This window comes from Oryzias melastigma, linkage group LG10, assembly GCF_002922805.2.
Source record: "Oryzias melastigma strain HK-1 linkage group LG10, ASM292280v2, whole genome shotgun sequence".
NCBI classification, from domain to species: Eukaryota; Metazoa; Chordata; class Actinopteri; order Beloniformes; family Adrianichthyidae; genus Oryzias; species Oryzias melastigma.
Genome location: NC_050521.1, coordinates 14,459,556 through 14,482,845, shown reverse-complemented (window position 1 = coordinate 14,482,845; position 23,290 = coordinate 14,459,556). Strand labels below are relative to the sequence as shown.

The 23,290-nt window shown below is 40.1% G+C and overlaps 7 protein-coding genes across 17 annotated transcripts in view; all 7 read left to right on the top strand.

Moving 5' to 3' along the window:
• Positions 1-23,290, top strand: part of LOC112153550 (protocadherin alpha-C2) — a 192,133-nt gene that overhangs the window by 111,789 nt on the left and 57,054 nt on the right. The window lies entirely within an intron of this gene.
• Positions 68-3,869, top strand: LOC112153546 (protocadherin alpha-8). Its single transcript, XM_024283851.2, has one exon. It carries the CDS (start codon positions 1,106-1,108, stop codon positions 3,626-3,628), a length of 2,523 nt encoding a protein of 840 aa, XP_024139619.1. The 5' UTR covers positions 68-1,105; the 3' UTR covers positions 3,629-3,869.
• LOC112153545 (protocadherin alpha-10-like) lies at positions 4,823-7,858 on the top strand. Its single transcript, XM_024283850.2, has one exon. It carries the CDS (start codon positions 4,942-4,944, stop codon positions 7,615-7,617), a length of 2,676 nt encoding a protein of 891 aa, XP_024139618.1. The 5' UTR covers positions 4,823-4,941; the 3' UTR covers positions 7,618-7,858.
• On the top strand, positions 9,261-11,465 carry LOC112153670 (protocadherin alpha-8). Its single transcript, XM_024284035.1, has one exon. It carries the CDS (start codon positions 9,261-9,263, stop codon positions 11,463-11,465), a length of 2,205 nt encoding a protein of 734 aa, XP_024139803.1.
• LOC112153673 (protocadherin alpha-8-like) lies at positions 12,106-15,418 on the top strand. Its single transcript, XM_024284039.2, has one exon. It carries the CDS (start codon positions 12,704-12,706, stop codon positions 15,158-15,160), a length of 2,457 nt encoding a protein of 818 aa, XP_024139807.2. The 5' UTR covers positions 12,106-12,703; the 3' UTR covers positions 15,161-15,418.
• On the top strand, positions 16,166-18,681 carry LOC112153674 (protocadherin alpha-3). Its single transcript, XM_024284040.2, has one exon. The coding sequence runs from the start codon at positions 16,290-16,292 to the stop codon at positions 18,678-18,680; it is 2,391 nt and encodes a 796-aa protein (XP_024139808.1). The 5' UTR covers positions 16,166-16,289; the 3' UTR covers position 18,681.
• LOC112153675 (protocadherin alpha-3) lies at positions 20,002-22,570 on the top strand. Its single transcript, XM_036214042.1, has one exon. The coding sequence runs from the start codon at positions 20,159-20,161 to the stop codon at positions 22,568-22,570; it is 2,412 nt and encodes an 803-aa protein (XP_036069935.1). The 5' UTR covers positions 20,002-20,158.

Sequence of the window (23,290 nt, the reverse complement as noted above, 5' to 3'; positions counted from 1 at the left end):
AGGGCGACTGTAGCTGCTATAAAGTGTGACCTAAAAATCCATAAATCAATGGATTTCACCACATTGGTCATTGCGGTTTGGTGAATCAGGTGGTGTGTTTATGTATGTGCACATATGCGTGCCTGCATGGAGGAGATTCATTAATAATCCTCTTGATATGCACACTATTTCCTCATATACATTAACAAAATGAGCACATTGAATATTAATTGTCAGTCCTTTCTGCCACTGCATTTGACAGCTAACAGATGGATAGAGCTGTTACATTGTCAGATTTGTGTCCCCTCTGGCTGCAGCTTAGTTCTAGGATTATATTAAAGGGAATGTTTGTAATCATGTGACTGCTGTCTCTACTGGGACAGAATAAAAAGCTCCAAACTAAACCACTCAGAGATTGCCTCTGTGTGTCTGTGAATACTTAAAAAAAAGAAATAGGTGGAGTACTTTAATTTCCAAAATCCAGTTGAAAATTAGAGTAAGTAAAGAGTAACAGCACAGTATGGAGAAACAATAAATTTAAGGCTTAAATGTCTCAGGAAAAGTCATACATGAATAAAGTTAAACATCTTAGTGAAGAACAGTGATAAAAACTATAATTTACTCCAGGAATCGTGGGAAATACTTGCTTTCCTGTTATTATAAAACATAAATATATAAAAGGAATGTTGCACTCATCTTTGACTTCATTAAACATTGTTTAAGTCAATATAATTCTGTTAAATGGAAATATCCCCATGCCGATGTATGGTGCTCTGACCGTGGTGCTGAACTCCATTATAACTCCTTACCATTACATGTGAGCTCTAACATGTTCCAAATGCATAAAGTACATATTGTTTGTGTTTATTATATTACTATAGATGCACTTCCCTCTTTTTTCCACATGAGGCCGCTGTTGATCCATCAAAAACAGCTCAGCTCCTTCATAAAATGAGGCTCCTCCTGTTTTCAGGAGTATTTCTCCTCATCCTTTGTTATAAAGACACAGAGGATGGTGGGAAAAGCACGCTGACAGAATTTATCAAGCCTAAAGCTTTTATTGCATCTTTATTTTTTTCATTCTTATTATTTGGAGGATTATTTGGTCTCTGACTCTTGAAAAGAAATGAATTTTGGTTTTGAAAGGAGCCATTTCAGGATGTATTTATGGATTTTTCTGCTGGAATGCTGCTGCCAAATGGTGGCTGGGCAGCTCTCCTATTCCGTCTCTGAGGAGGTAGACCCAGGAACTCCTGTAGGGAATATCGCAAAGGATCTAAACCTCAATCCACAAGATTTGGAATCCCGCATGTTTCAGATTTCAGTTGGATCAAAGAAAAAAATATTTGAGGTAAATCTTAAAACTGGAATTCTCTTTGTCACTGAGAGATTAGACAGAGAGGAGCTGTGCTCAGAACAGCTCAAATGCCAGCTGAGTCTGGAAGCTGTAATAAATGAACCTTTAAAGCTCTATCGGATTGAAGTAGAAATTATAGATGTAAACGATAACGCACCTTTATTTTCGTCCAAGCAGCAACATTTATATATAGCAGAGAGTACTTTACCTGGAGTGAAATTCGCATTGTCTGAAGCAGCTGATGCTGATGTAGGGAAGAATGGCATCAATACTTACAAATTAAGCCAGAACCATCATTTTTCTTTAGCGGTGCATAAATCAAGTGGCAGTATGTCTGCGGAGTTGGTGCTTCAGAAAGCGCTGGATCGAGAACGGCAGCCTGTGATAACCCTGACACTGACGGCCGTGGACGGGGGAACTCCTGCAAAAACCGGGACCTCACAGGTCGTTATCAATGTTTTAGATATTAATGATAATATTCCAGTTTTCAGTGAATCCCTGTATAAAACAAAAGTTTATGAAAACACGCAGCTGGGCGCAACCGTCATTGTTGTGAACGCAACCGACGCAGATGAGGGATCAAACGGCGAAATAATGTATTCACTAAGAAGCAAAGATCAGGATCACATATTAGATGTGTTTGAAATCGAAGCTGAAACGGGTGTCATCAAAATCAAAGGTAGTGTAGACTATGAGGAGAGAAAGGCTTTTGAGATCCGCGTGGAAGCCAGCGACAAAGGCCAGCCTCCCATGTCTGCTCACTGCAAGGTGCTGGTGGAAGTCGTGGATGTAAATGACAATAAACCTACAGTCAGTGTGACGTCACTGCATGCCACAGTAAGAGAGGACGCTGCTGCAGGCACAGTGGTTGCACTCGTCTCCATTCTTGATAAAGATAGTGGAGAAAATGGTGACGTTGAGGTCCGCGTTGAAAGTAAGGCACCGTTCAAACTTGAAACAAACTACAAAAATTATTATTCGTTGTCGGTTAATGGACTGCTGGACAGGGAGAACGTTTCATTTTATAACGTCACTATTGTCGCAAATGATAAAGGAAGTCCGCCTCTCTCCAGCAAGAGTGTCATACCTATTAGAGTTTCTGATGTGAATGATAACGCACCACTTTTCCCAGATTCTATGATTAATATTTATGTCAAAGAGAACAGTGCAGTGGGGGCAGTTATTAAAACCATGACAGCATATGACACTGACACTGAGGAAAATGGACGAGTCAAATACTCTTTAATTCAAAGTGATAATAAATTTCCTTCTCAAGTTAATATAAACTCAGAAACAGGAGAAATAATTTCTTTGAAGTCCTTTGATTTTGAGAAGCTGAAAACGTTCCAGTTCAAAGTTCAGGCCACAGACTCTGGTGTTCCTCCGCTCAGCAGCAACGTGACTGTGAACGTTTTTGTTCTGGATGAAAATGACAACAGTCCCTCCATTCTTGCTCCTTACTCTGAGCACGGCTCCGTTAACAGCGAGAACATCCCATATTCTGCTGAAGCGGGATACTTTGTGGCAAAGATCAGGGCTGTGGACGCAGACTCTGGATACAATGCTCTGCTTTCTTATCACCTGTCTGAGCCCAAAGGAAACAACCTGTTCCGGATCGGAACCAGCAGCGGGGAGATCAGGACTAAGAGGAGAATGAGCGACAATGACCTGAAAAGTCACCCCTTGCTGGTGCTGGTTTGTGATCATGGAGAACCTTCTCTGTCAGCTACTGTGTCCATTGAGGTGGTGGTTCTGGAAAGCAGCGCTGACATGCAGACTCCATTCAGACACGTGCCTCTAAAGGAGGACAGCTTCTCGGATTTGAACCTGTACCTGCTGATCGCCATAGTGTCGGTGTCCGTCATCTTTCTGCTGAGTCTCATCAGTTTGATGGCTGTCAGATGCCACAGGACAGACGCAAGTTTCAGCAGGTACAGCGCTCCAATGATCACCACCCACCCTGACGGGAGCTGGTCTTACTCCAAAGCTACTCAGCAGTACGACGTGTGTTTCAGTTCGGATACTCTCAAGAGTGACGTGGTGGTTTTCCCCGCACCGTTTCCTCCTGTAGATGCAGAACTGATCAGTATAAACGGAGCAGACACTTTTACCAGAACTCAGACTTTACCCAACTCAGAGAAGGTAAGAACATCACTTATATTTATTCTTATTTTATTTAGAGACCTCAGAGTACAGCTGCTACTCTTTCACATCCAGAGGAGCCAATTCAGTTGGCTCAGTCATCTGATTCTGCTGTCTTCCTGGGGAGGGAATCCACCCAGTGGGACATGACTGGAAGTTGTTTCGGGCATGTGCTACTGGGCGGAGACCTGAGAATAGACCCAGGCTGGCCTGGGAAGGTATTGAGGTGCCCTAGAGGAGCTGGAGGAAGTAGATTGTAGAGGGAAGTCTTGTCATCTTTGCTTAGATTACTACCCCTAGAACCCTATCCCAGATGAACAGAAGAAAATAAATGGATGGATAGAGTAAAAACACATCTTTTACAACTAATTTTCAATCCCATAAAAAAAAACGGTTTAGCAGACACTAGGCTCTTTATTGAAAAAGGAAAAAAAAAGAATTGTTGCAGACTCTTTTTTTTTTTTTACTTTTTCTTTTTATAATAATAATTATATATAATATATTTTTATTCATTGTAATATTCATTTTATTTATTGTTTTTTTAAATGTGTTATTTGATTTAAAGTTTCTTTTTTATAACTTTATCATGTGATGACAACATGTGGCTATCCAAGGTGCTGAAATTAGGTATTTTAGAATGTTGACCTATTCCATTGAATATTAATCTACATTCCACAGTTTTATAAGTCGTGCACATTTGTCAAAATTGCTTACATTTATAAATCTATTTTTAACAAAATATGACATATTTTATTTGCTTTTTTGAATCCAGCATTCTTACATTTGAGTCCTTATACAGTTGAGACTTTTGTAAATGGATGTGCATGTAAAAAAGTAAATACTAAGAAAACAAAACAAAAAAAAATGTTCCATTACCTATTTTCTAGCTCAACAGGTCAATTAGGATGCATTTAAAAAAATTAAGTAACTTTTTTTTTTTGCTCACATTTGCCTGAAAACTAAATCCTGGCAAACAAAAGTGTTGTCAGGATCAGTAGAAACGGCATAATGATAATAATATTTATCATACTCTGTAATTGAGGTTCGTGTGTTGTAGGTGACCTTGTGTCCTGGTACATACGCAGCATGTGGTCATGCAGGAGTTCAATCAGGGAGGAGATTTTAAATAGAAAACAAGGACGGTGTCAGAAAATCTAAACTGGGCAAAATATTCATCAAACTGAAAGCTGGTTGTAAACCACTAACAGATGATGCACTGAATGAATGACATGCACTTCAAAAGGAGAGATTTTATTTAAAAATTCGCAACATGTAGTCTCGTATTTCGCCATATTCTTAACATACATTCCAGTTTGAAGGAAACGTCTTAACAGTATTTATGTTTCCAGTGGGGAGATTTAGTTTTGATATTAGTAGTTTGTAATAGTGTCCACATGGAGGCATTATAGACCGTCACTTTGTGCTCGCGGTTCATAATCTGCAGCTCCTCCCAGATTCACCGGATGAATATTTCTCAGGCGATCAAGACAAAGAAACGAGACGAGGCAGTGAGAAAGACGCACGGGGAATCATGTGTGCTGCGTTTGAACTCATCGATTCTCATTTTTGAAAGGATCTGGTTTCTTTGTTCAATGTGGATGGATGGAATTATGCTTCTCCCGGACAGATCGAGCGCTTTGTGGATTTATTGTGCCGTTGCTCTGCTGGGTTGTTTCTGGGAAGCGGTTTCTGCTCAGCTGTCTTACTCCGTTTCAGAGGAGGCGAATCTGGGGACTGTTGTTGGAAATGTCGCAAAAGATTTGAACCTAAACGTGCAGGATTTGCAGTCCCGCATGTTCCAGATCGTTGCGGGATCAAAGAGAAAGTACTTCGAGGTAAATCTAAAGACTGGTGCGCTCTACGTGAGCGAGAGAATAGACAGAGAGGAGCTCTGCGGCCATGAAGCGAAGTGTTCAATTACGGTAGAAGCGGTGATTAATAATCCTCTCAAACTGTACCGCATTGAAATCACAGTATTAGATGTAAATGATAATTCTCCTGTGTTTCAAAGCGAATCTCAACGGATCAACATTAGTGAAAACACATCAGCAGGGAAAAGATTTCCACTGCATTCAGCTGACGATGCAGACTATGAAAGAAATTCAGTGACTGCCTACAAACTGAGCCCGAATGAATATTTTTCTCTTGTAACGCAAAAGGGGGAGAAGGCCGTCCCTGAACTGGTTCTTCAAAAATCTTTAGACCGAGAAAAGGAATCAGTGATTCATCTTACATTGACCGCCATAGACGGTGGAACCCCTCCTAAGTCTGGAATGATATCCGTAATCGTCACTGTTCTGGACATCAATGATAATGCTCCTGTTTTTAGTCAATCGCTGTACAAAGCCACTGTACAGGAAAATGCTAAAATTGGTACAACAATAATACAATTAAATGCAACTGATTTGGATTCGGGGCTTAATGGAGAGGTTTTATATTCATTTAGTGAAGTAGGTCGAGGGAAACAAGCTAAAATATTTCACATAGATGAAAAAAGTGGTATTGTTACAATTAAAAAAAACATAGACTTTGAAGAGAACAGTGCTTTTGAGATTCGAGTTCAAGCCAGTGATCATGCTCTTTCACCAATGACCTCTGATGCAAAATTATTAATAGAAGTTGTAGATGTAAATGACAATGCTCCAGAAATTTCTGTCACTTCACTTTTAAACTCTGTCAAAGAGGATGTAAGCATTGGTACTGCTATTGCTCTCGTGTCTGTGTTTGACAAAGATAGTGGAAAAAACGGGATGATCACTTGTAAAATCTCCAACGACGTCCCATTTAAATTAGAAAACAATTATAAAAACTACTACTCCTTAGTCGTGGACGGTGAGCTCGACAGAGAGACCGCTCCTCAATACAATATAAGCATCACTGCTGCAGATGAAGGGAGACCTCCTCTGTCCAGCACGAGTGTGATTCATGTTCAAGTTTCAGACATAAACGACAACAGACCTCTGTTTACAGAAAACACGATAAACATATTTATGAAGGAAAACAGTCCATCAGGAACTGTTTTAAAAACTGTGTCAGCAGTTGATGCAGACATTGATCAAAATGGACGAGTGACCTATTCTCTTTTACATGACAACAGTAACTCAATGCCACTGTCGACTATGATAAATATCAGGTCAGAAACAGGAGAAATAATCAGCCTTCAGTCTTTTGATTATGAGAAGCTGAAAACGTTCCAGTTCAAAGTTCAGGCCACAGACTCTGGTGTTCCTCCGCTCAGCAGCAACGTGACTGTGAACGTTTTTGTTCTGGATGAAAATGACAACAGTCCCTCCATTCTTGCTCCTTACTCTGAGCACGGCTCCGTTAACAGCGAGAACATCCCATATTCTGCTGAAGCGGGATACTTTGTGGCAAAGATCAGGGCTGTGGACGCAGACTCTGGATACAATGCTCTGCTTTCTTATCACCTGTCTGAGCCCAAAGGAAACAACCTGTTCCGGATGGGAACCAGCAGCGGGGAGATCAGGACTAAGAGGAGAATGAGCGACAATGACCTGAAAAGTCACCCCTTGCTGGTGCTGGTTTGTGATCATGGAGAACCTTCTCTGTCAGCTACTGTGTCCATTGAGGTGGTGGTTCTGGAAAGCAGCGCTGACATGCAGACTCCATTCAGACACGTGCCTCTAAAGGAGGACAGCTTCTCGGATTTGAACCTGTACCTGCTGATCGCCATAGTGTCGGTGTCCGTCATCTTTCTGCTGAGTCTCATCAGTTTGATGGCTGTCAGATGCCACAGGACAGACGCAAGTTTCAGCAGGTACAGCGCTCCAATGATCACCACCCACCCTGACGGGAGCTGGTCTTACTCCAAAGCTACTCAGCAGTACGACGTGTGTTTCAGTTCGGATACTCTCAAGAGTGACGTGGTGGTTTTCCCCGCACCGTTTCCTCCTGTAGATGCAGAACTGATCAGTATAAACGGAGCAGACACTTTTACCAGAACTCAGACTTTACCCAACTCAGAGAAGGTAAGAACATCACTTATATTTATTCTTATTTTATTTAGAGACCTCAGAGTACAGCTGCTACTCTTTCACATCCAGAGGAGCCAATTCAGTTGGCTCAGTCATCTGATTCTGCTGTCTTCCTGGGGAGGGAATCCACCCAGTGGGACATGACTGGAAGTTGTTTCGGGCATGTGCTACTGGGCGGAGACCTGAGAATAGACCCAGGCTGGCCTGGGAAGGTATTGAGGTGCCCTAGAGGAGCTGGAGGAAGTAGATTGTAGAGGGAAGTCTTGTCATCTTTGCTTAGATTACTACCCCTAGAACCCTATCCCAGATGAACAGAAGAAAATAAATGGATGGATAGAGTAAAAACACATCTTTTACAACTAATTTTCAATCCCATAAAAAAAAACGGTTTAGCAGACACTAGGCTCTTTATTGAAAAAGGAAAAAAAAAGAATTGTTGCAGACTCTTTTTTTTTTTTTACTTTTTCTTTTTATAATAATAATTATATATAATATATTTTTATTCATTGTAATATTCATTTTATTTATTGTTTTTTTAAATGTGTTATTTGATTTAAAGTTTCTTTTTTATAACTTTATCATGTGATGACAACATGTGGCTATCCAAGGTGCTGAAATTAGGTATTTTAGAATGTTGACCTATTCCATTGAATATTAATCTACATTCCACAGTTTTATAAGTCGTGCACATTTGTCAAAATTGCTTACATTTATAAATCTATTTTTAACAAAATATGACATATTTTATTTGCTTTTTTGAATCCAGCATTCTTACATTTGAGTCCTTATACAGTTGAGACTTTTGTAAATGGATGTGCATGTAAAAAAGTAAATACTAAGAAAACAAAACAAAAAAAAATGTTCCATTACCTATTTTCTAGCTCAACAGGTCAATTAGGATGCATTTAAAAAAATTAAGTAACTTTTTTTTTTTGCTCACATTTGCCTGAAAACTAAATCCTGGCAAACAAAAGTGTTGTCAGGATCAGTAGAAACGGCATAATGATAATAATATTTATCATACTCTGTAATTGAGGTTCGTGTGTTGTAGGTGACCTTGTGTCCTGGTACATACGCAGCATGTGGTCATGCAGGAGTTCAATCAGGGAGGAGATTTTAAATAGAAAACAAGGACGGTGTCAGAAAATCTAAACTGGGCAAAATATTCATCAAACTGAAAGCTGGTTGTAAACCACTAACAGATGATGCACTGAATGAATGACATGCACTTCAAAAGGAGAGATTTTATTTAAAAATTCGCAACATGTAGTCTCGTATTTCGCCATATTCTTAACATACATTCCAGTTTGAAGGAAACGTCTTAACAGTATTTATGTTTCCAGTGGGGAGATTTAGTTTTGATATTAGTAGTTTGTAATAGTGTCCACATGGAGGCATTATAGACCGTCACTTTGTGCTCGCGGTTCATAATCTGCAGCTCCTCCCAGATTCACCGGATGAATATTTCTCAGGCGATCAAGACAAAGAAACGAGACGAGGCAGTGAGAAAGACGCACGGGGAATCATGTGTGCTGCGTTTGAACTCATCGATTCTCATTTTTGAAAGGATCTGGTTTCTTTGTTCAATGTGGATGGATGGAATTATGCTTCTCCCGGACAGATCGAGCGCTTTGTGGATTTATTGTGCCGTTGCTCTGCTGGGTTGTTTCTGGGAAGCGGTTTCTGCTCAGCTGTCTTACTCCGTTTCAGAGGAGGCGAATCTGGGGACTGTTGTTGGAAATGTCGCAAAAGATTTGAACCTAAACGTGCAGGATTTGCAGTCCCGCATGTTCCAGATCGTTGCGGGATCAAAGAGAAAGTACTTCGAGGTAAATCTAAAGACTGGTGCGCTCTACGTGAGCGAGAGAATAGACAGAGAGGAGCTCTGCGGCCATGAAGCGAAATGTTCAATTACGGTAGAAGCGGTGATTAATAATCCTCTCAAACTGTACCGCATTGAAATCACAATATTAGATGTAAATGATAATTCCCCTTCATTTCTCAGCAAGTTACAGTCAATGAATATTAGTGAAAACACAGCAACTGGAGCACGATTTCCCATCCATCCTGCTCATGACGCAGACGTGGGGAAAAACGCAGTTAACGGCTACAAACTGAGCACGAATGAATATTTTTCTCTTGAAATACAACGAGGGGAAAACACATATCCCGAACTTGTTCTTAAAAAACCCTTAGACAGAGAAAAACAATCAGTGGTTCAGCTTACACTTACCGCTGTAGATGAAGGAACCCCTCCTAAATCAGGGACAATGGTAATTGTAGTAAATGTTCTTGACAATAACGATAATGCTCCTGTTTTTACTCAGGCGCTGTATAAAGCGACAGTGCGTGAAAATGTTAAAGTTGGTACATCCCTGATAACAATAAATGCAACAGATTTAGATGAGGGACTCAATGGACAGGTTTCATATTCATTCAGCAAAGTGGGTCAAGGTAAACAAACGGAACTTTTTGAAATAGATGAAAAAACAGGCACTGTAAGAAACAAAAAGAATATTGATTTTGAAGAAAATAATGCTTTCGAGATTCGAGTTCAAGCCAGTGACGGAGCTTCTTCTCCTCTGACTTCTCATTCAAAATTATTAATAGAAGTTGTAGATGTAAATGACAATGCTCCAGAAATTTCTGTCACTTCACTTTTAAACTCTGTCAAAGAGGATGTAAGCATTGGTACTGCTATTGCTCTCGTGTCTGTGTTTGACAAAGATAGTGGAAAAAACGGGATGATCACTTGTAAAATCTCCAACGACGTCCCATTTAAATTAGAAAACAATTATAAAAACTACTACTCCTTAGTGGTGGACGGTGAGCTCGACAGAGAGACCGCTCCTCAATACAATATAAGCATCACTGCTGCAGATGAAGGGAGACCTCCTCTGTCCAGCACGAGTGTGATTCATGTTCAAGTTTCAGACATAAACGACAACAGACCTCTGTTTACAGAAAACACGATAAACATATTTATGAAGGAAAACAGTCCATCAGGAACTGTTTTAAAAACTGTGTCAGCAGTTGATGCAGACATTGATCAAAATGGACGAGTAACTTATTCTCTTTTACATGACAACAGTAACTCAATGCCACTGTCGACTATGATAAATATCAGGTCAGAAACAGGAGAAATAACCAGCCTTCAGTCTTTTGATTATGAGAAGCTGAAAACGTTCCAGTTCAAAGTTCAGGCCACAGACTCTGGTGTTCCTCCGCTCAGCAGCAACGTGACTGTGAACGTTTTTGTTCTGGATGAAAATGACAACAGTCCCTCCATTCTTGCTCCTTACTCTGAGCACGGCTCCGTTAACAGCGAGAACATCCCATATTCTGCTGAAGCGGGATACTTTGTGGCAAAGATCAGGGCTGTGGACGCAGACTCTGGATACAATGCTCTGCTTTCTTATCACCTGTCTGAGCCCAAAGGAAACAACCTGTTCCGGATGGGAACCAGCAGCGGGGAGATCAGGACTAAGAGGAGAATGAGCGACAATGACCTGAAAAGTCACCCCTTGCTGGTGCTGGTTTGTGATCATGGAGAACCTTCTCTGTCAGCTACTGTGTCCATTGAGGTGGTGGTTCTGGAAAGCAGCGCTGACATGCAGACTCCGTTCAGACACGTGCCTCTAAAGGAGGACAGCTTCTCGGATTTGAACCTGTACCTGCTGATCGCCATAGTGTCGGTGTCCGTCATCTTTCTGCTGAGTCTCATCAGTTTGATGGCTGTCAGATGCCACAGGACAGACGCAAGTTTCAGCAGGTACAGCGCTCCAATGATCACCACCCACCCTGACGGGAGCTGGTCTTACTCCAAAGCTACTCAGCAGTACGACGTGTGTTTCAGTTCGGATACTCTCAAGAGTGACGTGGTGGTTTTCCCCGCACCGTTTCCTCCTGTAGATGCAGAACTGATCAGTATAAATGGAGCTGACACTTTTACCAGAACTCAGACTTTACCCAACTCAGAGAAGGTAAGATGATATATTTTAGTCTAAAATCACACTATGAAACATTGCAATTCTTTTTGCATATTTCTTGCTTTTATGATGTTTTTTTTTTAGTAGTGTACTGTGGATGTGATTGAATGATTATTTTATATACTGCTGTTCGATAAGAAGACGTTCATTTTACTGAGATGAGAGCATTAATCGCAAACCACTTATTTGTATACCGTTATCTGAGCCCCAAAGTTTTATGAATTATTGCTTATTCCTAATTTTTTCTGTTTATCAGCATGTAAGACAAACAGTTTTTAGCATCTTCAGTCTCAGTGTTATTCATAAAATATTGTAATAGTATTTGACCTCATATTGCGTAGATCCTTTTTTTTTCTATTTGTTTTGTAAACTTCCACATTTTTGTGTTCCACTTAATGGAAACTGAAACAAATTGTTCAGTTAATTAATCTTCTTACAAGATAAAAAAAGCCTATATTTTATCTTTGATATTTTTTCTGTCTTTGTAATCAAATATAAGCTATATGAAATATATATTTTCAAAGAGAACTTTCAAAGTGTTAACACTTCATTCATGGTAGAATAAAAAAAACTTTGGTAAACTAAAACACTTTACTGAGATAGTAGAAATATTTTTTTTAAGTAATCTGAGGTAAACATACCTCAACATGTTTAATAGCATAAATTGTTGTTTAATACAATTAATAAATAAGATTAACTTGCAAAAAATATATTTAGATACAAATCAGTTCACTTCTGTCTTTAATAAACCTTATTTTTTTCTGTATTTTTTTTACTCATCTTTCTTCAATTCAACTGTCTCGTAACCCGGCAGCAAGACTCTGTCCATGGTGCTGAAATTGTTTCCGCACGCAGTTGCGATTCCATTTTCGTCAAATACTGAGCTTATTTAACCTGATGTTTGTCGACGTACAGTGGTTTGCCTCGTTGCTTAAAATATAGAAAATATAGGATCAAATGTAGACTATTATTAATAAGTTGTAATTACTAAAAATGTCCATAAGAGGACAGCCGAGACCGTGATCCCGAAAGCACGTCTCTGACACGTGAAGGCCACTCCTACATCAGACGCATATTCTTTGTCCGGGCTTTGTTATAAACGCAGTTAGACGCGGAATGGATCTGATCGGCTCTTGATGGTTTTATTTTTACTTATACATACATTTTTTGTCCGGTCCAATTTTCTTACCAGGACGTGTTTGTCGGTACCTTCGTACGGAATTTAGCATCTGCTGGGTGAAATGATCTCTTTTCGGATATATCTGGTGCTTATTGTTCTGGAGTGTCGCTGCGTGTCCGGGCAGCTTTCATACTCCGTGCAAGAGGAAGTAAATCTGGGGACTGCAGTCGGAAACCTCGCAAAGGATCTGAACCTCAATGTGCAGGATTTGGAGTCGCGTATGTTTCAAATCGTGAGTGGATCAAAGCGAAAGTATTTTGATGTCAATTTAAAATCGGGTCTCCTTTACGTCATTGAAAAAATAGACAGAGAGGAGCTGTGTGAAAAAGCTGCAACGTGCGCATTAAATGTAGAGGCTGTGATCAATAACCCATTAAAGCTCTATCGGATTGAGGTTAATATTCTAGATATTAATGACAACCCGCCGACGTTCAGCACCAAATCACAAACCATCGATATAGCAGAGAGCGTGCTGCCTGGAGCCACATTCCCCGTGTTGTCTGCGTATGATGCCGACATAGGGAAAAATGCGATTAACACCTACAAACTCTCGCAGAATGATTATTTTTCTTTAGCGGTTCACAAAGGTAAAAGTGTTTCTGCTGAGTTGGTTCTTCAAAAACCATTAGATCAAGAAAAACAGGCCTTAATAAAGCTCACTTTGATCGCGCTAGATGGAGGAACACCAGTAAAGACAGCAACGTCAGAGGTTCTAATTAATGTTTTAGATAATAATGATAATATTCCAATTTTTACAAAAACTCTTTATAAAACTACTATTTCTGAAAATCCCTCAATTGGAACAACAGTGCTGACGGTCACAGCAACCGACGCCGATGAGGGAATAAACAAAGAGATCACGTATTTACTTAATGCGAAGGATCAGGACCAAGTGCTTGAAACGTTTGAAATAGATCCCGAAACAGGATCAATAACAGTGAAGGGAGTCGTTGACTTTGAAACAAACCCTGCGTTTGAAATTCGCGTTCAGGCCACCGACAAAGGCCAGCCTCCTTTAACGGCACAATGTAAAGTCCTCGTGGAGGTCCTGGATCTAAACGACAACGCCCCCGAGATCACGGTGACGTCACTGCTCACTTCTGTTAAAGAGGACGCTGAAACAGGAACAGCTATAGCTCTTGTTTCAGTGCTTGACAAAGATGGAGGTAAAAATGGTGAAATAAAGTGTGAAATAATGAATTTGGTTCCCTTTAAACTGGAGACAAATTATAAAAACTATTATTCATTAGTGGTAGAAGGAAAGCTAGATAGGGAACTAACTCCTAATTATAACGTTACGATCAAAGCCACAGATGAAGGCAAACCTTCTCTGTTCTCCACAGCCTCCACGTTTGTGAGAATCACTGATGTAAATGACAACACCCCTTTGTTTTCTGAAGCTGTAATCAATCTGTACGTGAAAGAAAACTCCCAAGAAAGAACAGCTTTAAGAAAAATATCTGCTGTTGATGTTGATGAAAGTGAAAATGGTCAAATAACTTATACACTTGTTAATGATAATAGCAAACAAGCATCACTGTCCAGAATTATAAGTATCAATTCAGAAACAGGAGAAATAATCAGCCTTCAGTCTTTTGATTATGAGATGCTGAAAACGTTCCAGTTCAAAGTTCAGGCCACAGACTCTGGTGTTCCTCCGCTCAGCAGCAACGTGACTGTGAATGTTTTTGTTCTGGATGAAAATGACAACAGTCCCTCCATTCTTGCTCCTTACTCTGAGCACGGCTCCGTTAACAGCGAGAACATCCCATATTCTGCTGAAGCGGGATACTTTGTGGCAAAGATCAGGGCTGTGGACGCAGACTCTGGATACAATGCTCTGCTTTCTTATCACCTGTCTGAGCCCAAAGGAAACAACCTGTTCCGGATCGGAACCAGCAGCGGGGAGATCAGGACTAAGAGGAGAATGAGCGACAATGACCTGAAAAGTCACCCCTTGCTGGTGCTGGTTTGTGATCATGGAGAACCTTCTCTGTCAGCTACTGTGTCCATTGAGGTGGTGGTTCTGGAAAGCAGCGCTGACATGCAGACTCCGTTCAGACACGTGCCTCTAAAGGAGGACAGCTTCTCGGATTTGAACCTGTACCTGCTGATCGCCATAGTGTCGGTGTCTGTCATCTTTCTGCTGAGTCTCATCAGTTTGATGGCTGTCAGATGCCACAGGACAGACGCAAGTTTCAGCAGGTACAGCGCTCCAATGATCACCACCCACCCTGACGGGAGCTGGTCTTACTCCAAAGCTACTCAGCAGTACGACGTGTGTTTCAGTTCGGATACTCTCAAGAGTGACATGGTGGTTTTCCCCGCACCGTTTCCTCCTGTAGACGCAGAACTGATCAGTATAAACGGGGCCGACACTTTTACCAGAACTCAGACTTTACCCACCTCAGAGAAGGTAAGACAATTAGTCATGTTAAACCTGCAATGTAATATTTTGTTTTTTCTGGCTTTTTTCTTTTTGTTGCTTTTATGCGACATTTGTTCTGTGCTTTTTTAAGTCTTTAAAAAAGCTGCATGGTTCATTTTATCATTCAAATAATTACAAATTTTCAATCTCTTTAGTGGTGTACCACAGAAAACACCAATGTATTAAGAATCTTGCTCTATGACTTGGTTAGGCTTTTTCCGCTGACCTTGGTGCTGAATTTTGTTGTCTTTGGCTGCTTTTCAGACAAATTATTCCATTAGTTTTAGCAACTACTGTTTGCTACACATATTATTTGCATTTGGATAGTTTCAGCTTGTCTTGAACTGTGTTTTGGACATCGGTGTTTAATTGGTTGATTATTATTAGGTTAAATGATGCCAATCATTTGCAGAAATCGAAATTGTTTATTTCTTGTTGTCATTTATAATCAATAGTTAGCATTTTTTTTTTAATTTATTACATTCACCTTCTTTAATTTGACATTTTACTCCTTTTTCTTAAATACTAATTAAATCAATGCTGTTCTATTTTTTAACACATTTTACTCCTTGTCACATAAGTTCTTAGGCATTAATTCTTCTCAGCAAAAAATGTAGTCTTTATTCAACAAAAAAAGGAAAGAAAAAGAAACAAAATGATGACACTTTGAAAATACAACTTTTTGGAGGTTTGGTATGTATTTTCCTTTGTTAAAATACTGTCTGGTTGTATAACAGTAAAGAAAAAAAATAGCTGTCACTGGTGATACTCTTTCTTGGCAATTCGTTTAATGTGTTTTAGGTTGTATTTCATAATAATTGAAAAAGGTCAACTCATATAAACATTTATATAATGGTTTTATCAGAAAGTATTATTTTTTTAAATAAAAATCAAATTGGTTTGTGGTGACGAGTGATAGGTTTTGGAGTAGTCGGGATGCTTGAGATTTATGAGTTTATTTTTCTTGCATTTTTTAAATGATGTAACACCACACGATGTCGCACGAGACCGTGGTTTTGAAGGCGAGCAAAATCTGAACTCCTCCTTTCATAAGGAAAAAAGAAAAAAACCTTAAAATCCACAATTGGTCTTTCGCACGCGCACGGACGGTGTTTCGAGGGCAAAGCGGAGCCTTTGTGACTACCGCGTTCTTTTTGATGGGAATAGATTTCCTGTGGATGTTAGATCCGACGGTTTGAGCTTTTCGGATGCATCAAAAATGTGTTCTCGACGGCAAGAGGAATATGTGTGGATACGCATCGTTGTGCTTCTTTGTCTGTGGGACTGCTCTGCTTCGCATTTATCCTACTCGATCTCCGAGGAGGTGAACAAAGGCAGCGTGGTGGGAAATATCGCCAAGGATTTGAACATCAAAGTGCAGGACTTGTATCAGAGGGATTTAAGTATCGTTTCGAGTTACAGTAAGAAATATTTTGACGTGAATTTACAGACAGGGAACCTCTTTGTTAATGACAGAATAGACAGAGAAGAGCTGTGTGCGCATTTGGCAAAATGCTCGTTAACAATACAAGCTGTTCTAAATAATCCAATGACAGCGCATCGGATAGAGATCAACGTTGTAGATGTAAACGACAATTCTCCTGCTTTCATGGAAAATATGTTTGTCTTAAACATCTCCGAGTCCTCGTTAACAGGGGAGAGGTATTTCCTCCCAGTTGCTAAAGATCCTGACGTAGGAAGCAACTCCGTAAAGAGCTACAAGCTGAGTCAGAATGAACATTTCTCTCTTGACGTGCAGAGCGGTGGAGATCACGGTGTGTCGGCCGAACTGGTGTTAAACACGGCCTTGGACCGAGAAAAGCAGTCCGTGATCACACTTGTTCTAACAGCGATAGATGGAGGAAAACCTTCCAGATCAGGATCACTGCAAATACACGTGAATGTGATCGACGCAAACGACAATGTCCCCACATTTACAAAATCACTTTATAAAGTGCGTGTGAAAGAAAACGCACCTCCGGGGACTTTAGTGCAAATTTTAAATGCAACCGATTTAGATGAAGGAATACACAGTAAGATCTCCTATACTTTTAGTAAAACTGGAAATTTTGATCCTTCAATTATGTTTGACTTGAATTCAGAAACAGGTGAAATAACCGTGAAAAATAACATAGATTATGAAGAAACTCCAGCCTATGAAATCAGAGTTCAAGCAAAAGATCAGGGCTCCACTCCTCGTACAGCACAAGCAAAAGTGCTTATAGAGATAATCGATCAGAATGACAATGCACCAGACATATCTGTGACGTCATTGATGAGCCCTGTAAGAGAAAATGCAGAGGTGGGGACTGTTGTTGCTATTGTAAGTGTGAGTGATAAAGATGCTGGACCTAATGGTTTAACTACATGTAGTGTTGTTGGATCTGCACCTTTTAAACTCAAGTCCAACTACAAAAATGATTATTCTCTAGTTGTAGACGGACCGCTGGACAGAGAACATATTTCTGTTTATAACGTCACCATTAAAGCTACAGATGAAGGAAACCCACCTCTGTCCAGCATTTATGTTATTACTGTAGAGGTTGCTGATGTGAATGACAACGCCCCCAAATTTACTGAGTCTGTGATAAATATTTATGTGAAAGAAAACAGTCCAGTGGGTTCAATTATTTATAAACTAAAAGCTGTTGATCCTGATCTGGAAAGTAATGCAAATATTTACTACAAATTACAAGAAAGTTCTCAAAGAAATGTTCTGACATCATCTGTTGTGAATGTTAATTCAGAAACAGGAGAAATAATCAGCCTTCAGTCTTTTGATTATGAGAAGCTGAAAACGTTCCAGTTCAAAGTTCAGGCCACAGACTCTGGTGTTCCTCCGCTCAGCAGCAACGTGACTGTGAACGTTTTTGTTCTGGATGAAAATGACAACAGTCCCTCCATTCTTGCTCCTTACTCTGAGCACGGCTCCGTTAACAGCGAGAACATCCCATATTCTGCTGAAGCGGGATACTTTGTGGCAAAGATCAGGGCTGTGGACGCAGACTCTGGATACAATGCTCTGCTTTCTTATCACCTGTCTGAGCCCAAAGGAAACAACCTGTTCCGGATCGGAACCAGCAGCGGGGAGATCAGGACTAAGAGGAGAATGAGCGACAATGACCTGAAAAGTCACCCCTTGCTGGTGCTGGTTTGTGATCATGGAGAACCTTCTCTGTCAGCTACTGTGTCCATTGAGGTGGTGGTTCTGGAAAGCAGCGCTGACATGCAGACTCCGTTCAGACACGTGCCTCTAAAGGAGGACAGCTTCTCGGATTTGAACCTGTACCTGCTGATCGCCATAGTGTCGGTGTCCGTCATCTTTCTGCTGAGTCTCATCAGTTTGATGGCTGTCAGATGCCACAGGACAGACGCAAGTTTCAGCAGGTACAGCGCTCCAATGATCACCACCCACCCTGACGGGAGCTGGTCTTACTCCAAAGCTACTCAGCAGTACGACGTGTGTTTCAGTTCGGATACTCTCAAGAGTGACGTGGTGGTTTTCCCCGCACCGTTTCCTCCTGTAGATGCAGAACTGATCAGTATAAACGGAGCCGACACTTTTACCAGAACTCAGACTTTACCCAACTCAGAGAAGGTAAGAACATAACTTTTACGTCACATTTTAAATATTTCTTTTTTTATAACCAAGCACTCAAAACGTTTTTCAAGTGTGCCTTCTGTTGCTATTATTATAAAAGAAAACTAAATCAATTTCAATGTATTTTTTTCGTTAGATTTTAAAATATCTTTTAGAAACCGTTGAAATATGTGGCTGTCCATGGTGCTGAAACTACCTCTGTCAGGATATCTTTCATTGAATTGTAGTTTTGTAATAACCTTAACATCCCAATTACAACTTAGACTTTAAGTAATAAAACAATAAAACATGAACTTTTTGTATAGTTTCAACAAATTAAACAGAAATATACTTACATTGTAATGAACGTCTTTTTTTCTACTTCTTAAATCTTCAGTTTCGAACTTCGTTTTATAATAGTGAGTTCACTTCAATTTCACCTCTAAATAACTGCATTTTTATTCTTTACTATTTGTCTGCGTGCATGGCGTTTGATGTAATGACTGTTGGAAAAATTAAGAAAAGCAAGTTGAGAAAAGAAATAGTATTTTTTTTATGTCTGAAGGAAACAAATGCTGAAATATGTGAATGTTCCAAATATAAAGATGTATATACAGACTCCAAGAAGCCAAAATCACATAGATTTTTATTGAGAAATAGACAGGCATTTCTATTTGCCAGAATAACCCTTCTTGCTCTAATATATATATATATATATATATATATATATATATATATATATATATATATATATATATAGTAGCATTTTCTTACAAATCCTATTTTTTGTTCATATTTTCTTTTTTTTATTGCAAGTTAAGTAAGTTACAAACTGACAATCAGATGCAACAGTAAAAGCATGTGGTTCCCGCTGTCCCCACCTTGAACGTTTGATTGACAGATTATCGTGAGAATTTCGAGCAAGCTCACTTGTGATTGGCGATGGAAGTTGTCCTAAAAACGTGACTCACAATGACTCGGACCAATCAATGTCGACGGATTTGGCCTTATTTTGAACGTTTGTGGATGAGACTGGGTTGCTTATTTAGTGAGAGTCAGATGTAAGGCATTTTCTGTGGATGACGTCACACCCCGCTTTGTCTCAATGTTATATGTCTATTTGTTTTAGCAATATAAAAGCAGGATCATACTGGGCTTTTTTTGTGACCTCTAAAGAAAGTTGTTGAATTTTAAAGCTAGTGCATGGCATATTTAAATGTGTTTAAATCATTCTCAATGTTTCTTCACGGTCACAGAAAAATGTTTGCAGTTTCTCAAAGTTGCCACGTGGCGGCGCGATAGACCGTGATACAGAAATGCTGCAGCTCCTCCCAGGGTAAAAACGTAAATGATGTGTTTTTCTAAACAAAGAGAGAGGTGGAAGCGACGGCTTGGCACGATGGAGTTTCTCTCTTTAAACAATAGGATTCATCTTTAAAGCTCGTTCCTTTTTTCTTCTCTCAAACAACCAAAACGACGGATTTTTGCTGCGATCTCTATTCAAAGGAATGATGGTTTTGTTCAGCCGCTGCAGACTGCTTTTCTCATATCTTGCGCTCGCGTTGCTGGATTGTGACTCGGGAGCGGCGTCGGTACAGCTCGCCTATTCCGTGTCGGAGGAAGTAAACCTGGGAACTAATGTTGGGAATATCGCAAAGGATCTAAGCCTCAATGTGCGGGATTTAGAGAGCCGATTATTCCAAATAGTAGCATCCAAGAAGAAGTATTTTGAGATCAATTTAAGGACCGGATTCCTGTTTGTTAACGAGCGGATCGACCGAGAGGAGCTTTGTGCGGAGGAGCCCACATGCTCCGTTACTGTGGAGGCTGTGATAAACAATCCATTAAAGCTTTACCGAGTGGAAATAGAAATCAAAGATGTGAACGATCATTCTCCGTCCTTTAATACAAAGTTACAAACACTGGACATCGCGGAAAATACAGTACCGGGATTTAGGTTCGCTTTGTCAGAGGCAAACGATGCTGATGTGGGTAAAAACGCTGTCACGGCCTATAAGCTCAGTCAGAATGAATATTTTAATCTGGTGACACATAAAAGAGGAGACACTATTTCTCCAGAATTGGTGCTACAGAAAGCTTTAGATCGAGAGAAAAGACCAAACATAGAACTGTTGTTAACAGCAGTAGATGGGGGGTCTCCGCCAAAATCAGGCACGTCACAAATTAAAATAAATGTGCTAGATAATAATGATAACGCACCCGTCTTTAGTAGCAGTCTTTACAAAATCAGGATACTGGAAAATGTTCCAGTTGGCTCAAAAATATTTACATTAAATGCGACTGATGCTGATGAAGGAACAAACAGTGAAATAGTTTACTCTCTGAGGAGCAAAGATCAGGATCATATTTTGGATGCTTTTGAAATTGACCCAGAAACAGGAATTATTTCAGTAAAAGGGAAAATAGACTATGAAGAGAGAAAGGCATTTGAAATCCGAGCAGAAGCAAGAGACAAAGGCCAGCCTCCCATGTCTGCGCATAGTAAAGTTCTCGTAGAAGTGATTGATTTAAATGATAATACTCCAGAAGTCACCGTGACGTCCCTGCTCTCTTCAGTAAATGAGGATGCTGATGTTGGAACTGCCATAGCCCTGGTGTCAGTTCTAGATCAGGACAGTGGTAAAAATGGTGAAGTGAAGTGTGAGATTTTAAATGTTGTCCCTTTCAGACTGGACACCAACTATAAGAATTATTATTCTTTAGTTGTTAATGGAAAGCTTGACAGGGAACTTACTTCAAAGTACAATGTCACAATATCAGTAAAGGATGAAGGCACACCTGCTCTTTCAAATATTTCTGTGGTAACAGTTTACCTGTCAGATGTAAATGATAATGCCCCATATTTTCCAAGTGCTGTTATAAACATCTATGTGAACGAAAATGAAAAAATAGGAACAGTTATTGGAAAGGTGTCAGCAGTAGATGCTGATGTAGACACCAATGCTAAGGTAAGCTATTCTGTTTTGGATGCACATGCAAGCTCCATACTTCTAACCACAATGATTCATATTAACCCAGAAACAGGAGAGATAATCAGCCTTCAGTCTTTTGATTATGAGAAGCTGAAAACGTTCCAGTTCAAAGTTCAGGCCACAGACTCTGGTGTTCCTCCGCTCAGCAGCAACGTGACTGTGAACGTTTTTGTTCTGGATGAAAATGACAACAGTCCCTCCATTCTTGCTCCTTACTCTGAGCACGGCTCCGTTAACAGCGAGAACATCCCATATTCTGCTGAAGCGGGATACTTTGTGGCAAAGATCAGGGCTGTGGACGCAGACTCTGGATACAATGCTCTGCTTTCTTATCACCTGTCTGAGCCCAAAGGAAACAACCTGTTCCGGATGGGAACCAGCAGCGGGGAGATCAGGACTAAGAGGAGAATGAGCGACAATGACCTGAAAAGTCACCCCTTGCTGGTGCTGGTTTGTGATCATGGAGAACCTTCTCTGTCAGCTACTGTGTCCATTGAGGTGGTGGTTCTGGAAAGCAGCGCTGACATGCAGACTCCGTTCAGACACGTGCCTCTAAAGGAGGACAGCTTCTCGGATTTGAACCTGTACCTGCTGATCGCCATAGTGTCGGTGTCCGTCATCTTTCTGCTGAGTCTCATCAGTTTGATGGCTGTCAGATGCCACAGGACAGACGCAAGTTTCAGCAGGTACAGCGCTCCAATGATCACCACCCACCCTGACGGGAGCTGGTCTTACTCCAAAGCTACTCAGCAGTACGACGTGTGTTTCAGTTCGGATACTCTCAAGAGTGATGTGGTGGTTTTCCCCGCACCGTTTCCTCCTGTAGATGCAGAACTGATCAGTATAAATGGAGCCGACACTTTTACCAGAACTCAGACTTTACCCAACTCAGAGAAGGTAAGAACATCACTTTTACGTCACATTTAAATATAAATTTTACATAACCAAACACTCAAACGTTTTTTCCAGTGTGCCTTATGTTGCTATTATTATAAAAGAAAACTAGATGAATCCATTTCAATGTATCTTTCTGTTACATTTTAAAATATCTTTTAGAAAGCGTTGAAACATGTGGCTGTCCTTGGTGCTGAAACTACCTCTATTAGGAAGTCTTTCATTGAATTTTTGTTCCTGGCAGTTATGTGTTGGTGTCAGTGTTAAGCAGCAGAACCAACATCAGTTTTCAAGTGTGTGTGGGGGTCAACGGGACTGTGACTGCAAAGTGTGTTTGACCTTCTAGAAGGTAGCTAAATGCTATATAAGTATATCCTATTTACCACCATTGCAATATAAAACACAAGAGAACAATTCATACAATAATTACAAAATTATGGTGAAGTAGATTGTTTTGCGTGCCTTTTGAAATCCTGTAATAGTCACTAGAATTCAGAAAAGATATTGGGTTCAACTTAAGTAATGTGTAGGTTCTGTCAGATTTATTTATTCAGATCTTGTTCCTTTTGCCTGTAACATTTACCATGAGGAAAGTTATTTTTTTCAGCCTGCTTTGCTCTGTCCATGGTGCTGAAAAACGTGTCCTCTTTGCTATGTTTCTATCCTTTGTAGGACTTGTCATAACACTATATTTATTTATTTAACAATTCATTATTTTAACATTTTGTGTTACAAACTGAAGCAAGAAAATAA